Source organism: Mandrillus leucophaeus, unplaced genomic scaffold, assembly GCF_000951045.1.
Source record: "Mandrillus leucophaeus isolate KB7577 unplaced genomic scaffold, Mleu.le_1.0 Scaffold436, whole genome shotgun sequence".
Taxonomy (NCBI): domain Eukaryota; kingdom Metazoa; phylum Chordata; class Mammalia; order Primates; family Cercopithecidae; genus Mandrillus; species Mandrillus leucophaeus.
In genome coordinates, this window is record NW_012104654.1 from 397,937 (window position 1) to 419,081 (window position 21,145).

General features: G+C 40.9%; 1 protein-coding gene across 1 annotated transcript in view; it reads left to right on the plus strand.

Annotated features, from left to right (window-relative positions):
• Positions 1-5: 5 nt before the first annotated feature.
• The window catches only part of ADAM23 (ADAM metallopeptidase domain 23), a gene marked incomplete at its 5' end in the record, with an annotated part of 173,423 nt that continues 152,283 nt past the window's right edge, over positions 6-21,145 (plus strand). The window contains 2 exons of the mRNA XM_011993918.1: positions 6-12; positions 1,236-1,453. Coding sequence (XP_011849308.1) covers positions 6-12; positions 1,236-1,453 — 225 coding nt within the window. The remainder of the gene's footprint in view (positions 13-1,235; positions 1,454-21,145) is intronic.

Genomic DNA, 21,145 nt, shown 5'->3' on the forward strand with positions numbered 1-21,145 from the left:
CTGCGCCCAGCGGTGGGTATGGCCCCGTGCCCTTTGCGTTGGCTTTCCCGCGGGGCCCTGCAGAGGAAAACGAAGGGCGCGCGGGTCCGTGCGCTCCAGTCTTGTCCCCGGCTCGGCCTTTCCTTCCCTCCCTGCGTGTCTTTCCACCCTTCTCGTTCCCAAACCCCCATTCATCCCAGTTCACTTTTGGAAGTCCATTTCTGTTGCATTCGCTAAAAACCCATTCCAATTTTTGTTGGTTCCACTGGGAGGTGTTTAGTGGATCCTGGGTCCCTCAGCGATCTCTGTGCAACTTGCGGAGGGGAAACCAGTGGATGGGAAATACAGCGAGGGAGCAAGTTGATACTTGCGTGGTGGAGCCTTAATGTGAATGCGGGGAGGATGTAGTGATAATAGTGGCTATGGGCTGTTTCCTCAAATTTCCTACCCGGCATATTCAGTGCGGTTGGAATTAAGGTGGGGGAGGCACACTTCAGGGACCAAAGAATTAAGGTGCTGAAGACATACTTCCTGCACGACCTTTGGTTCTGATTTCTCAAAGTGCTTGTCATTATAAGGAACAATTAATATAATACCATGGTCAATATATTGATGATTAGAAATCACTGAAAGCAGAAAGCTGGCTTTGGCAGGAAAATAAAAAGAAATTGGAAAGCTGCCAGCATCTGTATCCCTACATGGCAAAGTATGTTTGCTCATCTCAAAGTTAAAAGAGAAGGGAATTGCCCATTTTGTTAAAAGAGTCAATTAACATTCGGTATCCATGAATTCAGTACTCAAGTTATCTTAGGAGCGTTCTTAGCTCTCGGATGGGATGCCACTAGGCAGAGTAGAGTTGTGCTTCTGTGCACTCAGAGAAGGGGTGGAGATCGGGGGCAGGACCCCTGAACATGTTCATTTCATGACTCTTCTTCCCTCAAGTTCATTCTACCCCCTCCCCCCCAACACTTAGAAGTGTGGATCTGAGTCTGACTAGAAATGTATATATAAGACATAAAACAAATAGTGCACAGTTGTATAAACTTTATTGGCTATTTATTAACCTCTCCAGGCCATTTTATTGTTGAAATAACTTGCTTTACTGTAGCTCTACTTCTTAACTGCTTATAAATGAAAACTTTGTGTTTGCAGTTAAAGGAAAAATGCATTTTAGTGCTTATGTATTTATGGGGTAAATATATGTGTGTTTGTGTATGTTTGTGTTTCCTGCTCCCCCAACCCGCTACCTCCACCAGCTCCGCGTTGGAATGAAACTGCAGAAAAAAATTTGGGAGTCCTGGCAGAGGAAGACAATACATTGCAACAGAATAGCAGCAGTAATATCAGTTACAGCAATGCAATGCAGAAAGAAATCACACTGCCTTCAAGACTCATATATTACATCAACCAAGACTCGGAAAGCCCTTACCACGTTCTTGACACAAAGGCAAGACACCAGCAAAAACATAATAAGGTAGGCAGGAGGCTGGCTATGCGAAAGTAGCTATCATGAAGAGTTTTCCTTTGATTTGATTTTCTGCCAGAATCTGATTTCACAAATTTTACTGCAGCATTTTATTAAGAAAGCAATTAATATTATGATAGGGGAGAAACTGGAAGGAGTTAACTTCGGATCTACTGGGATAGGACTGTTGTTTCTCTTCTCTGACTAAATTGGAACTAGAATTTTCTGATACCTGAAATGATATCCATGTATCTTTCAGGTACATTGGGCACTGAACAGTGGTTAAGTGAATGTGTTTATGATTCTGACTTGTTTCTGTGAGGCTTTATGTAAGGGTGCAGTATTCTGCCTTGATATGAAACTGCCTCCCATGATATAAAAACTGCTTTCAATCTGCACATATAAGATTGCTTCAAGAAGCTATTTGGCTGCACTGTCTCCATCAGTTTTTCCACTTAGAAACTGAATGTTTAAACAGTCTGTTTCTTTAATTGATCAGTAGGAGGAAAAAAATTTTTTTCTGTTGTATTTTCAATAGGTAAACAATTTGACATTTAAAAAGATTACGGTGACTAGACACAAATATTTGCATAATATGAAGAACAATTTTGGTTGGCGTAGTTCTTCAGTACCTAATTTGTATTGATTATGAGCGGTTGCTTTACTTTCAGGTTAGTTCAGAAAGTGGGACTCATATTTACAAAGGTGTCAGTAGAAGACAAGTATGTTTAATATCCAAAGAGTTTAAGGGATCTTTTTCCCTGGTTACTATTCTTTACTTGAATTAATATTATTTTGAACCCCGAGCTGATTTACACAATGGATTATCGGTGCCTCTGTCGTTAATCCGGAGCAGAAAATAGAGTCTGTATGTTAAATGTTTCCTTTTGACCTGTACTTGTTCAGGTGAGAACAACAGTTAACAGTTAACTGTCTAAACATCTAGAATTTAAGAAAGTATCTGCAGTTTACATCATTGTTTTTATTAGTTTTCTAAAATATAGGTGAGTGATAACAGTATTTATTCCCATTTTACAAATGGGGAGCTAGAAATTTAAGGCTTTTGGGTGATTTTCTTATGTTATAAAGCAGCTAATATAAAATTCAGGTGACCTGAATGTTTAATGTTTACTATTTTTTACAAGTTAGGTCTTTAAGAAAGTGCTTCCTTCACCTTGAGTATTACTGGAGAGGTGAACTTTCTTTCACATTCTTTTGAAGTGGCTGCTACCCACCATGAGATAAATGTGTCTCTGATCTCAGCCAGCCCTTTTCTCCATAAGCTCCTATATAACTTAATGGGCTGACTAATAGGTCATGTCTAACTCATTTGCAATTAAAGAAAAAATGCATTTTAGAGCATATGTTTTTATGGGGTAAATACATTTTATTGATAGGAGAAATACATTATGGGGTAAATACATTTATTGATGGGAGAAATGGGTGTTGTCTTTAAAGAAGAGAAATCCAGGGCCCTTTTGATAAAATGCATTGAGGCTTTTATAGCTTTCCTTATAAATGGGACCTTTTAGAGTTGAGTGGTTAGTTCTCAAACTCCAGCACCTTTGCTTAGGGTGCTGGCGAAAGGAAAAAGAGCTGCCTCGAGGCCTGTTTCAAAGAATGTTCAAGCCCTCCTCAGCGGAGACTTGAAATTTCAATGGAACTTTTTAATAATTCAGATGTTTGAGGCTATGACTAATGCTTGCCTTATAGTTTAACCTTATGTGGCTGCTTTCTTTGGTGGGACGTGATTTGACTGTAATATACCTGACTTCCCATGATAATAAGGTTTGTTAAACCTGTACCCACCACTTGCCTAGAGGAATAGACTTCTCACTGTGGATCACCTGCTTGACCTTGGAATGATTCTATGTCTCATCCTCCCCCCTACCCTCAATTGTAGTTGGGTTTCTTTTATACTGTACTTTGAAAGGAATGTTTCTACAGAAATCATATTTGAAAGCATTTTTCTTATTAGTTTAACTCTATAAACATTTGTTGCACCTTTGTCATGTGCAAAGCGGTATGCTAAGTATTCAAAGATAAGAGATAAAGGTTAAAAGGATGAAAAGATATGATCTATCCTCCAGGAGACAGGAAAATGAGATAAGCAAGATTCTAAAAGTGCTCCTGTACAGGTATAGACAGTGTTGTTTGGTGGGTGCCCTGAAATTACCCTTTGTGTTCTGTGCTCTCCCTTTTACTTCTGTTAAGCATCTCTTGAAGTAGTTGATAAAAAGTGTTCCATCTGCTTTCTGCTGTATCTTGGGATGACTTGCTTAATAACAGTGATGAGAGACACTTGCCAGTTCTGCTGCTTTAGAAATGTTTCAGTAAGAAAGTATAGAATTTCATTTCTGCTTTCATGTAAAGAAGTTTTTATTTTAATATCTGTGTTATGTACCTTTTTTTCCCTCCTCTGATTTCATTGCACTGAAGCACATTTTAATGAAAGCCTTAGAAATGCTGAATCACTGTGCCTTTCTCATGGATCCCTAGACTGGGGGTAGAGGTGGAAATGGAAATTCCCAAATATGGGTTGCAAGGCCAAGCTCCACATTTATGTCTGAAGAAATTTCATAAATGTTCAGCGTTGATCAATCTTTATTACTTTATAGCTGTGAAAGTTATCATGTTTATTAACTCTTCCAGAATTGGTGAGTGTAAAAGCAGATTGTGCAAACCACCTCTTTGCATGCTAATGTTTCTGAATGCCTTAATGTTTCTTTGTCAAAGAATGTTGAAAAATCTTTTTTTATCTCCATAGAGTGATGTATAGCCAGTTGTCCAAACTGTGCCATTTTTTAAAGTAGAAGTGGGCACTCCTAATAATTATGCCAGGATAGTAGGCATAAACCAAGGTAGTCCAGAGCAGGCAGGGAGTTTTGACACCTTGGATCTAAATGCTATATTCCTTGATTTTTGGTGCTTACCCCAATTCAAGATTCTTTAAAGACAGTTTTATTTGCTGATGATTTATTATAAATTCTTTCTTACTAGCTAGGAAGTCAGATTCCTGCCATGTAGCAGTATTAGGGTCTGAAATGGAAAAATTTAATTTTGCTTTATGTGATACTGTGAAATGTATTTGGTAATTATCCTGTTTCCTGGTACACAGCTTCGAAGACCCTTGGAATCTCCAGAGTGATGAGTGTCTTTCATATGCCAATGAGATGATGGGTGGCTGGGTGTCTCTAGATAGCTTCAGGATGGGAACTGGTCACCAGAAAGACCAGCACATTGTTAGAGGTTTAGGATTTGCGCCCCACAACCCCAAAGAGAGAGGCGGAAGGTTGAGTTGATCACCAGTAGCCAGTGATTTAATCAGTCATACCTACGTAAGGAAGCATCCATAAACATGCAAAAGACTGGGTTCCGGAAACTTTCGGATAGCTGAACATGTGAAACTTCCTGGAGGGTGGAGTTCCTGGGGACGGCATTGAAGATCCTTGCCCTATGTGTCTCTTCCATCTGGCTGTTCATCTGTATTCTTTGTAATATCTGTTATGTAAATGGTAAGTGTAAGTAAAGTATTTCCTGAGTTCTGTGAACTGCTCTAGCAAATTAATTTGAAGGGATTCTGACTACCCCAATTTATAGCTGATCTTTCAGGAGCACAGGCCTCCATATGGGGCTTGAGATTGGCATCTGAAGTGGGCATCTGTAGGCTTGTGGGACTAGGCCTTCAACCAGTGGATCTGACGCTATCTCCAGGCTAAGTGTCAGAATTGAATTGGAGGACACTGAGGTGGTATGTGATGGAGAATCTGCAGAATTACTTGGTGTGTGGGGAAAACCCTCCCATACATCAGACGTCAGAAGTGTTGGGTTGAGTGTTGTGTGAGACTAGAGAAGGAAAAAACATTGCTTTTTCTTATATCTCTTATTTTGTTATCAGGATCGATCTTTTTCACTTGCAGAGACTTTTATGGGCATAAATGGAATTGTATGATTACTAAATGTAAGCATTTTATGAACCATTAATGTAACATATTAATAAAATGGACTATACATTTTAAAAGCGGGAGGAACACTTTGGATTCATTCATTCATTCTGAGATAATCATATGTGGTCTGTTCCTAGGAAAGTTAAGGAAGCTTTTCCTGAAACTTTAGTCGAAAACTACTCGTCCTGCTGGGCGTGGTGGCTTGCGCCTGTAATCCTGGCACTCTGGGAGGCCAAGCCAGATGGATCACCTGAGGTCAGGAGTTTGAGACCAGCCTGATCAATATGGTGAAACCCCATCTCTACTAAAAATACAAAAATTAGCTGGGCGCAGTGGTGCACACCTGTAATCCCAGCTACTCGGGAGGCTGAGGCACGAGAATCTCTTAATACTGGAGACGGAGGTTGTGGTGAGTGCCACTGCACTCCACCCTGGGTAACAGAATGAGACTCTGTCTCAAAAAACAAACAAACAAACCACCCCCCTACCAAAAAAAAAGAAAACAAAACAAGAAAAACAACCAAAAAAACCCTACTTGTCCTGTATCATGTTCCCTTAGGATTCTCTTCTCTTCTGGTTGGGAAGGGATTGTGGAGATGCACGATGCATAGCACTGGGCCTTGGGGAAAGCTGACTTTAGTTGACATGTGTGTGGCTCAGTCTTTTGTTGCTTTCTCTATTACCTACCACCCCAGGTTGAAGAGAGAATAGAGAGAAGTTTAAATGAATTTAGATCTCGGTGATCATTTTTATTTCCTTCTCTTAAAACAGGACTGGTTCCACATTTCTTGACTTTCCAGAAACCAGTTGTCCCATTGTTGTTGGTATGGGACAACAGAAAGAGAAACACATGGGATGAAGAGTCCCACCTGTCTCTGCCATGAGATGTTGGCACACTTTTTTACAAATCTGGAACCTATATTTTTATGACCTTTATTATAAGGAATTAATTTAAAAAATCAATAGAAAGTTTTATACTGTGGAACATGGGGAAAAGATTTCCCTTCTGGAAGTTTCTTTAGCAAGTCCAGACTTTATCTAAAGAGCTGCCTTTAAACAGCCTTCTCAAGTTTTCCAGGTCTTCCTAAGCAGTCGTTAAAAATTGTAATATATAGAATTCAGGCTTGTAATGATTTTACTTGTAATGCTTGGCATGTAGTAGGCCTTCTGTTGAATTAATTGATGATTGAACACTCATATGTTAGAGTATAGTGGTTCCCATGGAATTCATGTTATAATCAAACTGAAATTCAAAAGGACCCTCAAAATACTCTCCAGTATTTTTGGCACTGTGCCAGATCAGTAGGAGAGAGAATTTTGGTCTTGAGTTTTTAGCACTGCATAAGTCACACTAACTATATGCTTACACTACCTAAAGTAGCAAAAAATACCTATATCAACAATTCTTAAATAATGTCTCTCACTGCTCCTCATCATCAATGTGATAATCAAGAGCTGACTATCTGGTAGTTATTGTTATGGTAGAGCAAGATGTATCTTTCTACTCAAATAGTTTCCAATAAATCAGATTTACACATAGTAGGTGTTCAGTTTTGTTTGATTCAGCAAACATTTATTGAGTACTTCTTTTGAATCAGGTGCTGTGCTAGACTCTGGGGAAAATGAAGAAGACTAACACTTTGTCCCTATCTTTGCTCACTGGTAGAGTGTCAGATTCGAGGTGGCCGTTGACGTGTGGTTTATGTTAGTGCAGTTACTAGTGGAAGGAACAGAAGGCTGTAGGCATCCAAAGGAGAGAATAACCTTTGCCTAGGGAAGTCAAAGAAAACCTCATAGGGGAGGAAACAATTGAGCTGGCCCTAAAGAGCAATTAGGAGTTAAGTGAAGAGGGTGGAGAAAGGTGGAGAAAGGAAGAGCCACAGAATCAGCAGAGGAGAGGCTCCAGGTGCAAAGGCCTAACTTGCTTGGGTAGTAGCAGGTTATTTGGGTGGTGAGTGCAAGAAGGGGAAACTCAAGTATAGGAAACTTCAAAGACAGGGTCTCGCTCTGTCACCCAGGCTGTAGTGCAATGGCACGACCTTGGCTCACTGCAATCTCTGCCTCTCAGGTTCAAACAATTCTCCCACTTCAGCCTCCCTGACTAATTTTTGTGTTTCAAGTAGAGATGGGGTTTCACCATGTTGGCCAGGTTGGTCTCGAATTCCTGACCTCAAGTGATCTGCCCACTTTGGCCTCCCAAAGTTCTGGGATTACAGGCATAAGCCACTGTGCCTGGCCTAGTGTAACATTTGTAATCAATTTTTAAATATCCTACTTAGTTCCTCTAGGAACCCAGTGACATAGGCATTTATAGATGTAGCAGTTGAGATTTATAGTTAGTATCTTCAGTAAGGACAAATAGCTAGTAAGTGGCAGAGAGAGTCAGGATTTGAACCCAGGTCTTCCCTTTGCAGAGCTCATGCTGGAGAAAGGTAGGGTGTTTTGGGAGTGGCAGAAAGTGAAGGTGGAAGATTGTGAAGACTGTAAAGATATGAGGGCTCTGGATTTATTCCATACCAAATTGTAAGTCCTGGGAAGTCAAGAGGTGAGCGCATATTGATTGAGCATAGATGAGTGCCCGTTATGTGACTCCCCAGTGAGCTTTACTTCTAGTAGGAAGAGACAGACCATAAACATGCCCAGAGCAGCAATGACAACCACACGAAGATTTTAGGTATTGACAAGTGCTTGCAGAAGATAAAAAGGCATGATATGATAGAGAGTGATGGGTGTGATGGTTTCTCTTGAAGAATCAGAAGGTTGGGCTTATGGCCCTGGGTGGGAGTAATTCACCTAGGGAGTAACCCACCTACAGGTAAGACGTGGCTCCTCTTCAGATAGAATGACGCATGCTATTTACTGCAGTGCCCTCATTCTTTGTTGCTAACACTAACCCTTCTGCATTTCTGGCCCCTGTGGGCATTTGAGTTTGGGCCCTTGTCTTTGATTCTTCTCTTCCATAAAGTCTAGACCATTTTTGGACATTTCATTCTGGTTTGGTCTAACTGCGACTGTGCTTTCCAGCAGCCTACAGCTGAGCTGTGCTGTTGAAAGTCTTGCTTTAGTGTGTGTCCCTAAATAATGCTTTCTGCTCACGGGTTGACTCATTCCTGCTAACTATGTAACTACTAGTGTCATTCTGTCTTCACTTATTCTCAGGCTTTGTTAACAGGGTGGATCACTGTCCTTCTCTTTACAGTTGGTCAATAAATAACCCAGGAGGCCAGGTGCAGTGGCTCACACCTGTTATCCAAGCATTTTGGGAGGCTGAGGTGGGAGGGTCACTTCAGGCTAGGAGTTTGAGAGCAACTCAGGCAACATAGCCAGACCCCGTGTCTATAGTAAGTAGTGGTGATCTCCAGGGTTGGTGGCATCACCCAGTGTGAAGGTAAATCATGCAGGAAGAGAACTCTCCTTCTGCCTTCCTCATCTTTCTCAGCCATAACCCTCTGTTTTCCCAGCCATCTAAGAGTGAACCTTGGGAGTCATCTTTGACTCCTCTGTCTCCTGCCTATAAATAGTCGCCGATTAAGTCTTGACGTGTCTCCCATGACTCCATCCCTCCCCCCTTCTCTGCATTGTGTTCTTGTCATCGCCTCTGGTCTCTCTCTGTCAATCCATCAGCCCCACTGCTGACAGATTCATCTTCATGGAACACTTACTTCATCATGTGACTCCCTTTATCCACATTCAACAAGCATAATTTCAGCTACATGAATTTTCCTTGTGGAGCAAGGGAGAGGATGTAAAATTCTCTTGAGAAGAACTGCTGCTTTCCTTCTTACACTACACATTTGCTGTTGCCTTCTCCTTTCAGCATTTTTCCAGGCCTGTTTACCCAAAGGTCAGTCCTTAGCAGGAGATAATTTTGGATGATTCAATTCATTTTTGTCCAAACCCTGGGGCTAGTTATAAAAAACCCCTGTGACCAGTGGCAAGAACCGAATCTATCAGGAATGTATTCTTAGGCTTTCAAGTCCAAATTCTGTTAAATTCCTGCTTCAGAACATCATGTCATCTCCATTTCTAAGATCTGAGTAATTAATTGCTTCTACAGTATGAGTTTTCTAAATGAAAATATTTTATTCCCATCAAGAATGTATACAATTATAAGGCTTTATTCATACCAAGTATTCAGTTCACAGTTGATATGGCGCCCTTTAACCTTATGAAAGACTCTTTCATTCATATAATTCATTCATTCAGAATCTACTGAGTGAATTTTCAGTTTTACAAGGGAGTCTTTGTATTTAGAATTTGTATAAATTCAGTATGATTTTAATTAAATTTAATGGTAGAAATGCTATTATAAAAAGGCTAGATCCAGTATGTTTTACTCAGAATAATGAGAAATTAAAAACAATCATGTTAATTCATGGCCAATTTGAATAAAACTTTTGCTTTCTATAAAGTGATATGAGAGGTTCATTCTCCATCACAGGGCACCCCAGCCTGGGACAGATGTGAACCTATGAATTAGCACAATGTTTCAAATAAAGTTTTGTTATATGGGCGTCCTTTCTGGCTAAAGAATAGAGAGAGGCTAATTTCCTCATCTGGAACATTACACATTGATAAATTCAAGCCCTGTGAATTGTGAAAGATGTTTGTTACCAAGTTTCTACCTTAAGATCTAAGTGTTCTGTAAGCCTTTTATTTAGAAATGTAAAGGATGGAAATTCAAACAAGTCTCTGCTGATAGACACTAATTACAGAGTAGTTAAGTTTAAACAGACCAACGAACTGAAGTGTAAATAGAACTTTTGTATGAGTCCGTTCTCACACTGCTCTAAAGAACTACCTGAGACTGGGCAATTTATGAGGAAAAGAGATTTAATGAACACATAGTTCTACAGGTCATACTGGAAACATGGCTAGGAGGCCTCAGGAAACTTACAGTTCTGGTGGAAGGGGAAGAGGGAGCAAGCAAGTCTTACCATGGCATAGCAGGGGAGAGAGAGAGAGAGAGATTAAGAGAGAGAGAGAGAGGAGTGCCATCAGCCCTCGTGAGAACTCACTCACTATAATGAGAACAGCATGGGGGAAATCCGTCCCCAAGATCCAGTCATCTTCCACCTGGTCCCTCCCCCAACACTAAGGATTACAATTCAACATGAGATTTGGGTGGGGACACAGAACCAAACCATAACATTCCACCCCAGCCCCTCCCAAATCTCATGTTCTCACATTTCAAAACCAATCATACCTTTCAACAGTTCCCCTGAAGTCTTAACTCATTCCAGTGTTAAAAGTTCAAGTCGAGAGTCTCATCTGAGACAAGGCAAGTCCCTTCTACGTATGAGTCCGTAGAATAAAAAACAAGTTAGTTACTTCCAAGATACAGTGGGGGTACAGGCAGTGGGTAAATCCTCCCATTCCAAAAGGGATACATTGGCCAAAATAAAGCGGCCACAGGCTCCATGCAAGTTTGAAACCTAGCAGGACAGTCACTAAATCTTAAAGCTCTGAAATAATTGCCTTTCTCACATCACGTAAATGTCTCACATCCAGGGCACACTGATGCAGGGGGTGGGCTCCCATACCCTTGGGCACCTCTGCCTTTATAGCTCTGCAAGGTACAGCCTCTGTGGCTGCTTTCATGGGCTGGCATTGAGTGCCTGTGGCTTTTCTGGGTGCACGGTGCAAGCTGTCAATGGATCTACCATTCCGAGGTCTAGAGGACGGTGACCCTCTTCTCACAGCTCCAGTAGGCAGTGCCCCAGTGGGGACTATGTATGGAAGCTCCAATCCAAAATTTCCCCTCTGCACTGCCCTCATAGAGGTTCTCCATGAGGGCTCTGCCCTTGCAGCAGATTTCTGCCTGAATATCCAGGTGTTTCGTACATCCTCTGAAATCTAGGCAGATGTTCCCAAGCCTCTACTTTTACCTTCTGCATACATGTGGGCCCAATACCACATGGAAGCCACCAAGGGTTGGAGCTTGGACCCTCTGAAACAAGAGCTTGAGCTGTATCTTGGCTCTTTTTAGCCATGGCTGGAGCTGGAGTAGATGGGACACAGAGCACCATATCCTGAGGCTGCACAGAGCAGTGGGGCCCAGGCCTGGCCCAATAAACCATTTTTCCCTTCTAGGCCTCTAGACCTATGATGGAGGGGCTGCCATGAAGTTCTCTGAAATGCCTTGGGGGCATTTCCATTCACCTCCTCTTAGGCAAGCTTCTGCAGCAGGCTTGAATTTCTCCCCAGAAAATGGGTTTTTGTTTTCCACCACAGGGTCAGGCTGCAAATTTTCCAAACGTGTACACTCTGCTTCTCTTTTAAATATAAGTTCCAGTTTCAGACCATCTCTTCATTCACTCACATGAGCACATACTTTTAGAAGCAGCCAGGCCACGTCTTGAATGCTTTGCTGCTTTGAAATTTCTTCCACTGGATACCCTAAATCATCTCTCAAGTTCTGTGTTCCACAGATCTCTGGAGCAGGGCACTACGCCTCCAGACCCTTTGCTAAAGCATAGCAAGAGTTATCTTTACTCCAGTTCCCAGTAAGTTCCTCATTTCCATTTCAGATCACCTCGGCCTGGACTTCACTGTCCATATCACTATCAGCATTTTGGTTAAAATCATTCAACAGGTCTGTATGAAGTTCCAGACTTTCCCACATTTTCCTGTCTTCTTCTGAGCCCTCCAAACTGTTCCAACTTCTGCTTGTTACCCAGTTCCAAAGGTGCTTCCACATTTTCAGATATCTTTATAACAGTGCTCCACTCCTGGTACCAATTTTCTGTATTAGTTTCTTCTCACACTGCTATAAAGAACTACCTGAGACTAGGTAATTTATGAAGAAAAGAGGTTTAATTGACTCACAGTTCCATAGGCTATACAGGAAGTATGACTGGGAGGTCTTAGGAAACTTATCATGGCAGAAGGCAAAGGGGAAGCACGCACTCCTTACCATGGTGGAGCAAGAGAGAGAGAGCAAGCAAGGAGGGAAATGCCACATACTTAAACCATCGGCTCTCATGAGAACTCACTCACTATCATGAGAACAGCATGGGGGAAATCCGCCCCCATGATCCAGTCACCTCCCACCAGGACCCTCCTCTAAAACTGGGGATTACAATTCTACATGAGATTTGCATAGGGACACAGAGCCAAATCATATCAACCATCGACTGGTGACTATGAGAGCAGCCTGGGGGAAAACCACCCCCAAGATCCAGTTACTTCCCACCAGGACCCTCCCTCAACACTGGAGATTACAATTCAATGTGATATTTGCATGCAGGCACAGAGCCAACCATGTAAACCTTGGACCAGTGATTATGTTGTTCTTGAGCTTCGATCTGTAATTATATAGCTGGGCACACTCACTCTTGCTTATCTGCATGGCAGTGATAATCCTGCCACATTAAAAAAAAAAAAACTTAGATGGTAGTGAGAACAAGATAGTCACATACTCCTGGACCACCTCTTTGTGCCCTCAGTGGGGCTGAAGATTAAATTTAGATGCAGTCAAATCCAGTCATAGCTAGAGACATCATAAAGAACATTCCAGAGCCATGGAGATAGAGGTTTTTGAGTATCTGTTTAATTCTAGTGCCTGTTTTAGAACCTGCTTTCCCTTAGTGTGGTTATTTAAGAATTTACTGCATCAAGTTGTAGTCTGGATTGCTTTATCGGGTGCTTTGTGCTGTCTTTTAATTGTAAGCAGGCCTGCTAATACCATATACTATAATAGCTGTATTGCAGATGGGCTCCATTAACAATGTGAATCAATCAGTGCTTAGGAGAGTCCTCTCTCCCCATGGTTATCCTTGCTTTTTATGTTTTCAGATGAGTAGAATGCATGAAATCAGCTTCAGCTCAACTCTCCAATGCATTGGTAATCAATATAATACATAACCTTCCTATGGAACCTTATTGAGGCACTTTCATATCTATAATCTCACATGGTCCTCGCAGTGTAACTGCCAAGATATTATTATTTCTGTGTTCTGAATGAGGAAATGCAACCAGAGAGTGAGTCAAAAGCTCAAACAAGTCAGGTCAGTTTGCTGTAGGTCTTAAGAATTATTAGCGTGACCAAAATGACCAGGACTGTGGTTTATAGACTTCCGATCTCTGGTTCTTTTTTCACATGTCTGTGGGTTGAATGGGGAAGTTTCTGTCCTTTGTAGGCACGTTTCTTCTTGATGATAAAGACCTGTGAACTAACTGCAGCTGGACTATATGCATGTGCACACACCTCCCTTGGCCTTCCTCGGTGACCAGCTGGTTTTCTCATGTTTTTTTCTTCCCTAAATGAGTAATCCAGATAAATAACCTTGTTGAAACTACTGGCATTTGTAGAATATTTTGCTTATCTGCTTACCTTTCCTTCTTTAATTTTCATTCTCTACTAGCAGTTTTTCCTTCTTTCTTGTATCCTGAACAAAGTGGTCATGTTTGGTGTTTCCAAATAATATGTCAGACATTTGAACCATTCTAGAAGTAGATTTTCTTTTTTTTTTTTTGAAAAATATTCTAATATAGAAGTATGCTGCTTGAAGAAGTAGGTCTTCAAAATAAACTGAATTTAATTAGAACTGGTTAATATAGCCTTTATTTTTTACTAATTAAAGAAATGATATACACCCAATTTAAACTTTTTGTCAGCATGTGAAATGCAGTATAGCCAGTGTTTCTACACTGACATCATATTTTGGTGCAAAGCAAGGAAACTGGCATTTTAATGATCCAGTGTAGCCATTTATTTGTGGGATAAATATGATTGTGCTGCTAGGCTCTATAGAATGTCGGAAATCCCTTTGACTTCTCTCTTCTGGAGGAAGAATGGTTGGAGGTCAAGTTTCTGGAGGTCTGACAGATCGGCTGTTGCCAACTATCTGGAACTGGACAAGTTACTTAGCCCCTCTAAACCCCAGCTTCCTTATCAATCACATGGACATAATAATAGTGCCCATCCTAGAGACTGTGGCTGGCCTACATTGCATCCCCCATGTAAAGTGGTTTGCACAGTGCCTGGCATACAGGAGGTACACAGGAAATGTTACCGATGAATGAATGACCAGAGGCTTAGGGAATCCAAGTTGTGAACTGCTCTTTCGTGAATAAAGTATTTCTTTTATTAAAAAAGAAAGGAGATTTAAGGGTAATTGTGAGATAGTCGTGGAGAGGGGTGATTTTCAGGGTCTTCCTGGTTGTATGGCTGCAGATGAGCTTGATTGGTCTACCTCAGACAGAAGTGAACACCTAAGTAGGAGAGACTACATTAGGATGCACGTGATGTCTCAGAGACTGCAAGCCCTGGACCACATTGAGGCAGTTGTACCGTAGGGTTGTAAAGAAGTTTTCCGTAAACCTTTGCCTATAATCAGGGCACTCTAGGCAGGCTTGGGTATTAGGCGTTTTAGTGGATTGTCAAGGTGAACCGTTTGCTTCTTGGAGCTAATTGCCAAGATGGGTATGGTATGGCCCCAAATACTTATACTATAAATAGCACATGTTCAGATGATAATTTCCCCAAGAAATATTCCAATTAGATATCCACCCACCTCTCCTCCCTTCCCCCCAACTCCCCAAACGAAACCAAACCTAAGAAATACTTTCATCTGCCTTTGGTAATTTTCTGGCTTTGGAATGAAATGGAACAATCATAAAACCATGACAAATAGTATAGGACATAGACCTCCCAACCCAGAAGAAATTTAACAGCGTAGAAATATCAGACATAAATTCTGTTTTTATTTGGACACTAGGATAATTGAATATGTTATGACAAGGAGATAAGATTTTGGTCTTCGCATCTTATCAGTCTTAACCAAGAAGAGTTAGTACACTGATTCCCCTCTTCTTATAAATTACGGCTAAAATTATGAGAGTTAGTAAATTTGGTAATTACTGTAGATAGCCTTGTGTAATGTAATGGACTTTCATCTCTGCAGAACCTTTAGACTGTAGTTAGAAGCATTTATCACTGTTGGGCTGCATAAGTACTGTCACTTGTTCCCTTCAGAACCAGTGTGATACTGAGATGATGCCGTCTTATTATTTTTGGCTTTGCAGTGGTTTGTTAAACAGTTTTTGGAAATGGTTAATTATTATTCTTTACCCTTCTAATTAACTATAACTATATCCTTATTTATTCTTTTATTTGGGACGTTAATACTTTTAAGACCTACTAATGCATTTTAGGATTATTGCCCAAATAGAGTATTTATGAATTATCTTGTCTGCCATCAGATCTTAAATTTGTTTTTCCATATAGTTTTTCAGAGTTCTTGGACTTCTATATTTTCACACCATAATGTGTTAAACATTTATTAACTTATTTGTATGAAGCACTTGTTTGTGATGTAATCATTTGAGACTCTTTATTCTTTCACAGGAAGCATAATCTCTTCCTTGATACACAGACCTACATATCCAACTATTTAACCTATATCTCCACTTGGATGTCTTATAGGCAACTCAAACTCAACATACCCAAAATGGAACTCTTGATTGTACTGTCTGCTACCCTAGCCCGTCCCTCCCAGATCTTTCCCATCTGGTTAAATGGAACATCACCTTCCAGTTGCTTAGACCAAAAACCTTTTCCCTTCTCTTCCTTGCAAGCATCATGCCAAGCCATCAAGTCTTGTGTTCCCTTAAAAAACTATCCGGAGATCCAACCACTTCTTCTTTGCTGCCAGCCTGTTCTAACCCACTATCTCTCACATGCACCATTGGAGTGTCTTCTTCTCTTCTCCCTGATTTTGTTCCTCTCCTATCACTTTGGTTCTCCTCTGTTTCACACGTATCAGGCAGAGTGATCCTTTTAAATTCTGATTGGATCATTTCACTCTTGGCTCAACCTCCAGGGATTTCCCATTAACTCAGAATGACTTTTTTTTTTCCCACCTCCAATCATAATATGGTCACTGAAGAAAATTAGGCTACTGTTAGTTGTTATAGTTGGTTGACAGGAAGTGCTCTTTATGTTTGTGTATTTAAACATATGCCCTAGAAAGACTAATGAGATATAAAAAGCTAGGCACTTGTAATTCTATTTTTAGTTTTTGGAGGAACCTCTGTAGCATTTTCCATGGTGGTTGCACCGTTTTATAATCTCCCCGATGGTGCACAAGGGTTCCAATTCTCCACATCCTTACCAGCACTGGTTATTTTCTGTTACTTATTTTTTAAAAAATATTAGCCACTCTAAGGAGTATGGAGTGGTATCTTTGTGGTTTGGTTTGCGTTTCCCTAATGATTAGTGATGTTGAACATCTTTTCATGTGTTTATTGGCCATTTTTACATTTTATTTGGAGAAGTGTCTATTTAATTATTTGCTCATTTTCTAATCCAGCTGTTTGGGTTTTTTTTTTTTTTTTTTTGGTTGTTGCTGTTGAGTTCTAGGAGTTCTTTATATATACTCTGTATGTCAATCCCTTACCAGAGATATGATTTACAAATATTTTCTCCCATTCTGTGGGTTGGCTTTTCATTCTGTGGATAGTGTCCTTTCACCATGTTGGTCAGGCTGGTCTTGAACTCCTGACCTCAAGTGATACACCCGCCTTGGCCTCCAAAAGTGCATGATTACAGGCATGAGCCACCGCATCTGGCCTGAGGTAGTTTCCTTCTATCTGCTTTTGCTATTTTATCTCACAACTTTCTTTAAAGGGGAGACCAGACTATGAGTAGCATAATTGACTGGCTGTGCATTAGAAAGCCAATTTTGGGTGAGATACTTATATCTGTAGATTTAAATTTCCTAATTTTAAAAATAAGGAGGTTGAATTAGATTTGGGAATCTCAAACTTTAGTGTGAGTTGGAACCACTTGAGGAAGTTGTTGAAAAGATTTTGAGTTTGTAGGTCTGTACGGGGTCTAGTGGTTTGCATTTTTATAAGTCTCAGGTGATTTTGATATGGATGTATTTGTTCTCTAGAACCCCGTATGGCTCTAAAATTCTGTGAAATATCCTCCAATAAAAGGCATTTGGGTATTTATTAGAGGACACAAAATGAGGGTATGGGCCATTGAATTAGGGATTGTTTGTTAATCCAAGCCATGGTTGCATTTGTGGACAAGCTGCCTCCTGAGATTTGGGCATGTTGGATGGAGCGTAGGAATTATGAAGTGAGGCATTTATTGTTTGAAAATGAAAAGAGTAGCTGGCTTCAGGAGTGGCTGATGTGAGATGATTCAGGGACAAAAGAGCTTTTGCAAAATAAAAGCAGAGGAGAGGGGCTAAGGAACAGTGGTCAGCAGAGAGACTGCTGGGGGGATCACACTGCCTCCTTGATTTATCACTAGGAAGTCCATAGAGTCATGTTTTACTACCAGGAAGTCCAGAAACAAAGACAGTCTCTGGTCTGGGAATTCCAAACAGGAGTGCTGGGAGCCTAGAGCAAAGGAGTGTTACTGGAGGTGAAAAACTGATGACCAATTTGCATACACATGCATACTTACACCTGTAAAATTAGTGTAAATATGTTGTATGAAATTAGTGGTTACTCTGATATATTTACTTACATGGTCTAAGAATTCAGAGTTCATAAAAATATAATATGAAAAGTGAAAATTTCTCTTCCAGCACGCCCCAAAGGCTGTTACATTTCTGTTTTTAGTTCTCACAACGTTAAATAATTTATCTCCACCCTATTTTTAGATCCTTCAACCTAAGTACTATCTTTCGTCTGCCTGCTTTGAAAGGCAAAGCCTGTATCACACTGTGGTGTTCTTCCCCTTTGCGCCCTACCACTTTGATTTTTATTCTTTACTTATTTTGAATTTGCTGTGGTTTTAGCAGTCATTTTACATTTGAAAAGGACTTGGAACAGCGGGACTTAGGGTTAGAATTCTGTGTTCAGTTGTTGTCTTCGGCCTCTGGGGAGAAAAGTAAACTTGGAGACTCAGCAAGAACAGTTGGAACCCAAGTACCCCCATTTGAGGATTTGCCGGGAGCTCCTGCTTGGCATACAAAGCTTCAGAAAGTTGATGGTAAGGGATGAAGAGACATTTTGTGGAGGAAAAATTGCGTATTTCCTGCTCTGTTATTTTTTTTTTAAAGTTAAGAAGGGGCCAGAGGGTGAAGAGTCTACACAGATTTTGTTGTGGTTTGATCAGGAAGCCACTGATGGGTTTTAAACAAGGAAATCGCATTACCTGATTTATATTTTACTAAGATCATTATGGCAGCTCTCTGGAAGATGAACAGAACTGGGCAAGAGTGGCCCAGGGAGACCAGTTGGGAGGGGCTTGCATTTGTCCAGGCAGTGATGGTGTGGACTGCACTGGGTGATTAGCAGAGGAATTGCAGGGATGCAAGTAGATTTGGGATATATTTTGGATTATTGTAGGCTAGAAAAGGAGAGGAATTATAGTAGATTCCCCTAAAGATGTCCTCATCCTAATCTCCAACACCTATGAATATGTTCTCTTACATGGCAGAAGACACTTTGTAGATATGACTAAATTGAGGCTGTTGAGATGGGAGCATATCCTGGATTATTTGTGTGGGCCCAGTGTAATCACAAAGGCCCTGATACACTCAGAGAGGAGATATAATGTTGGAAACAGAGGTTTGAGTGATGTGAGGAGGGGCCCACAAGCCAAGGGATACAGACAGCCTTTAGAAGGTGGAAAAGATTAGGAAACAGGCTCTTCCCTAGAACCTCCAGATGGAGCCAGCCCTGCCAACACCTTAACTTTAAACTCTAGACTTTGATTTTGGGCTTTTGTCCTCCAGAAGTGTAAGATAATAATTTGTGTTGTTGTAAGCCCTGACATCCAGGGAAATTTGTTAGGATAGCAGCAGGAAATAATGCAGAAGTCAAAAATGACTACTATGCTTTATCCTGGGGAATAGTGCTACTGTGTCCCAATGTGGGGCCGAAAAGGAAGATTTAGGAGGCTGACAGGAAACTGAGCCTGTTCAGCTCAGGAGGACTGTTGTTCATCTCTGTGCATGTGTTAATAACCTCGTTGTCCCTGGGCTCAGGGATAAGTCAGGATGAGATGGAAATGTGGGAGCCTTCACCAGGCAAATGGTATGTAGAGACCCGGGGGTTTCACCCACGGAGAGATTGTATTACGTGAATTGTGGAAAAACAGCTTAGTAATTTCCGTCAGAGGCCACATAGAGACCTGTTCCCTCTCCTTGCTTGCTGTCTAAATTATAGTTGTTTTCTTTTGAGTCATCAAATGACATTTCAAAAGATAATATGAAGCTGCCACTTTGGGAGAAAGAAAGCAATATTAAGCAGCTTTTTCAAAGATCAAATTTTTGGACTCTGTAGATAGTTGCAGTATTTCTTCCGTTATTATTTTTTGAAGGATACATATGAGCTCATTTGACAGATTTAAACCTGTAGTTTAATTTGGAGGGAAGGCTTCTATGGCTATATGTTTTTAAAAATCTAGTTCTTTTCAGTTGGAGTATATTTAACTGTTGAAAGAACGAAACTTCCCATTTTTGTTTGCATCAGTTACTTCTTACTGTTTTGTTTCAAGGGCCTTGGTGACAGCTGAAAATAAGCTTTGAAAATAAAGTTGAATTTTGACTGGGCACGTTAGCTCACGCCTGTAATCCCAGCACTTTGGGAAGGCAAGGCGGGTGGATCACCTGAGGTCAGGAGTTTGAGACCAGCCTGGCCAACATGGCAAAACCCCATCTCTACTAAAAATACAAAAGTTAGCTGGGCATGCCTATAGTCCCAGCTACTCGGGAGGATGAGACAGGATAATCTCTTGAACCCAGGAGGCAGACATTGCAGTGAGCCAAGATCGCACAACTGCACTCCAGCCTGAGTGACAGAGCGAGACTGTCTCAAATAAATAAATAAATAAGAAAAGAAAGTTGAATTTTGTGTTGAGGCAACACATCTAGAGGAAGCTATACATACATCCTCTGTACATAGAGAGCAGCGGTTCTCAACCATTTTGCTCCCTGCTGCCAACGCTTCCCCATAGGACATTTGGCAGTGTCTGGAGATATTTTTGGTTGTCAGAACTGAGTGGGGGAGGCTACTGGAATCTAGTGGGTAGAGGCTAGTAATGCTGCCAAATGTACCACAGGGCACAGGGCAGTCCCCTAAAATCAAAGAAGTATTTAGCCTAACGTGTCAGTAGTGCTAAAGTAGAGAAACCCTGCAATAGAACTTATAAACTGATAAGTTTTGTTTCTTTCTGTTCTCTTCCTGTCACTCAGCATGGTTTCCTGCATTGCATCTAGTTGCTTGGTGAGCCAGCCAGGTTAGCTTTTTTCTGCCCTAAGTACTACAACATTTTCTTTCTTTGTTTTTCTTTGAGATGGGTTTTTGCTCTTTTACCCAGGCTGGAGTGCAGTGGTGTGATCATTGCTCGCTGTAGCCTTGAACTTGTGGGCTTAAGCAATCCTCACACCTCGACCTCCTGTGTAGCTAGTACTGTAGGCTCGCAGCACCATGCCTGGCTATTTTTTCTACTTTTTGTAGAGACACGGTCTTACGGTGTTGCCCAGGCTGGCCTCAAACTCCTTGCCTTAATTCATCCTCTGGCCTCAGAACCCAAAGTATTGAGATTACAGGTGTGAGCCACTTCTGGCCTACATTCTTGCAGATTCTATACTTTTTATTTTGTGGGAAATTGGCTAATTTAGTATTCACTGGATTAGGAAGCAGAAAGAAAAGAGTTTGCTTGAAGTCTTCATTTAAATGGATTTAAAAATTTTCTTTTTGCCAAGATAAAAGTGTTAAATTTATTATAGTTGTCTACTTTTGGAAAAAATTAATGTACTATAAGTAGCTTTTATTTTGAGCT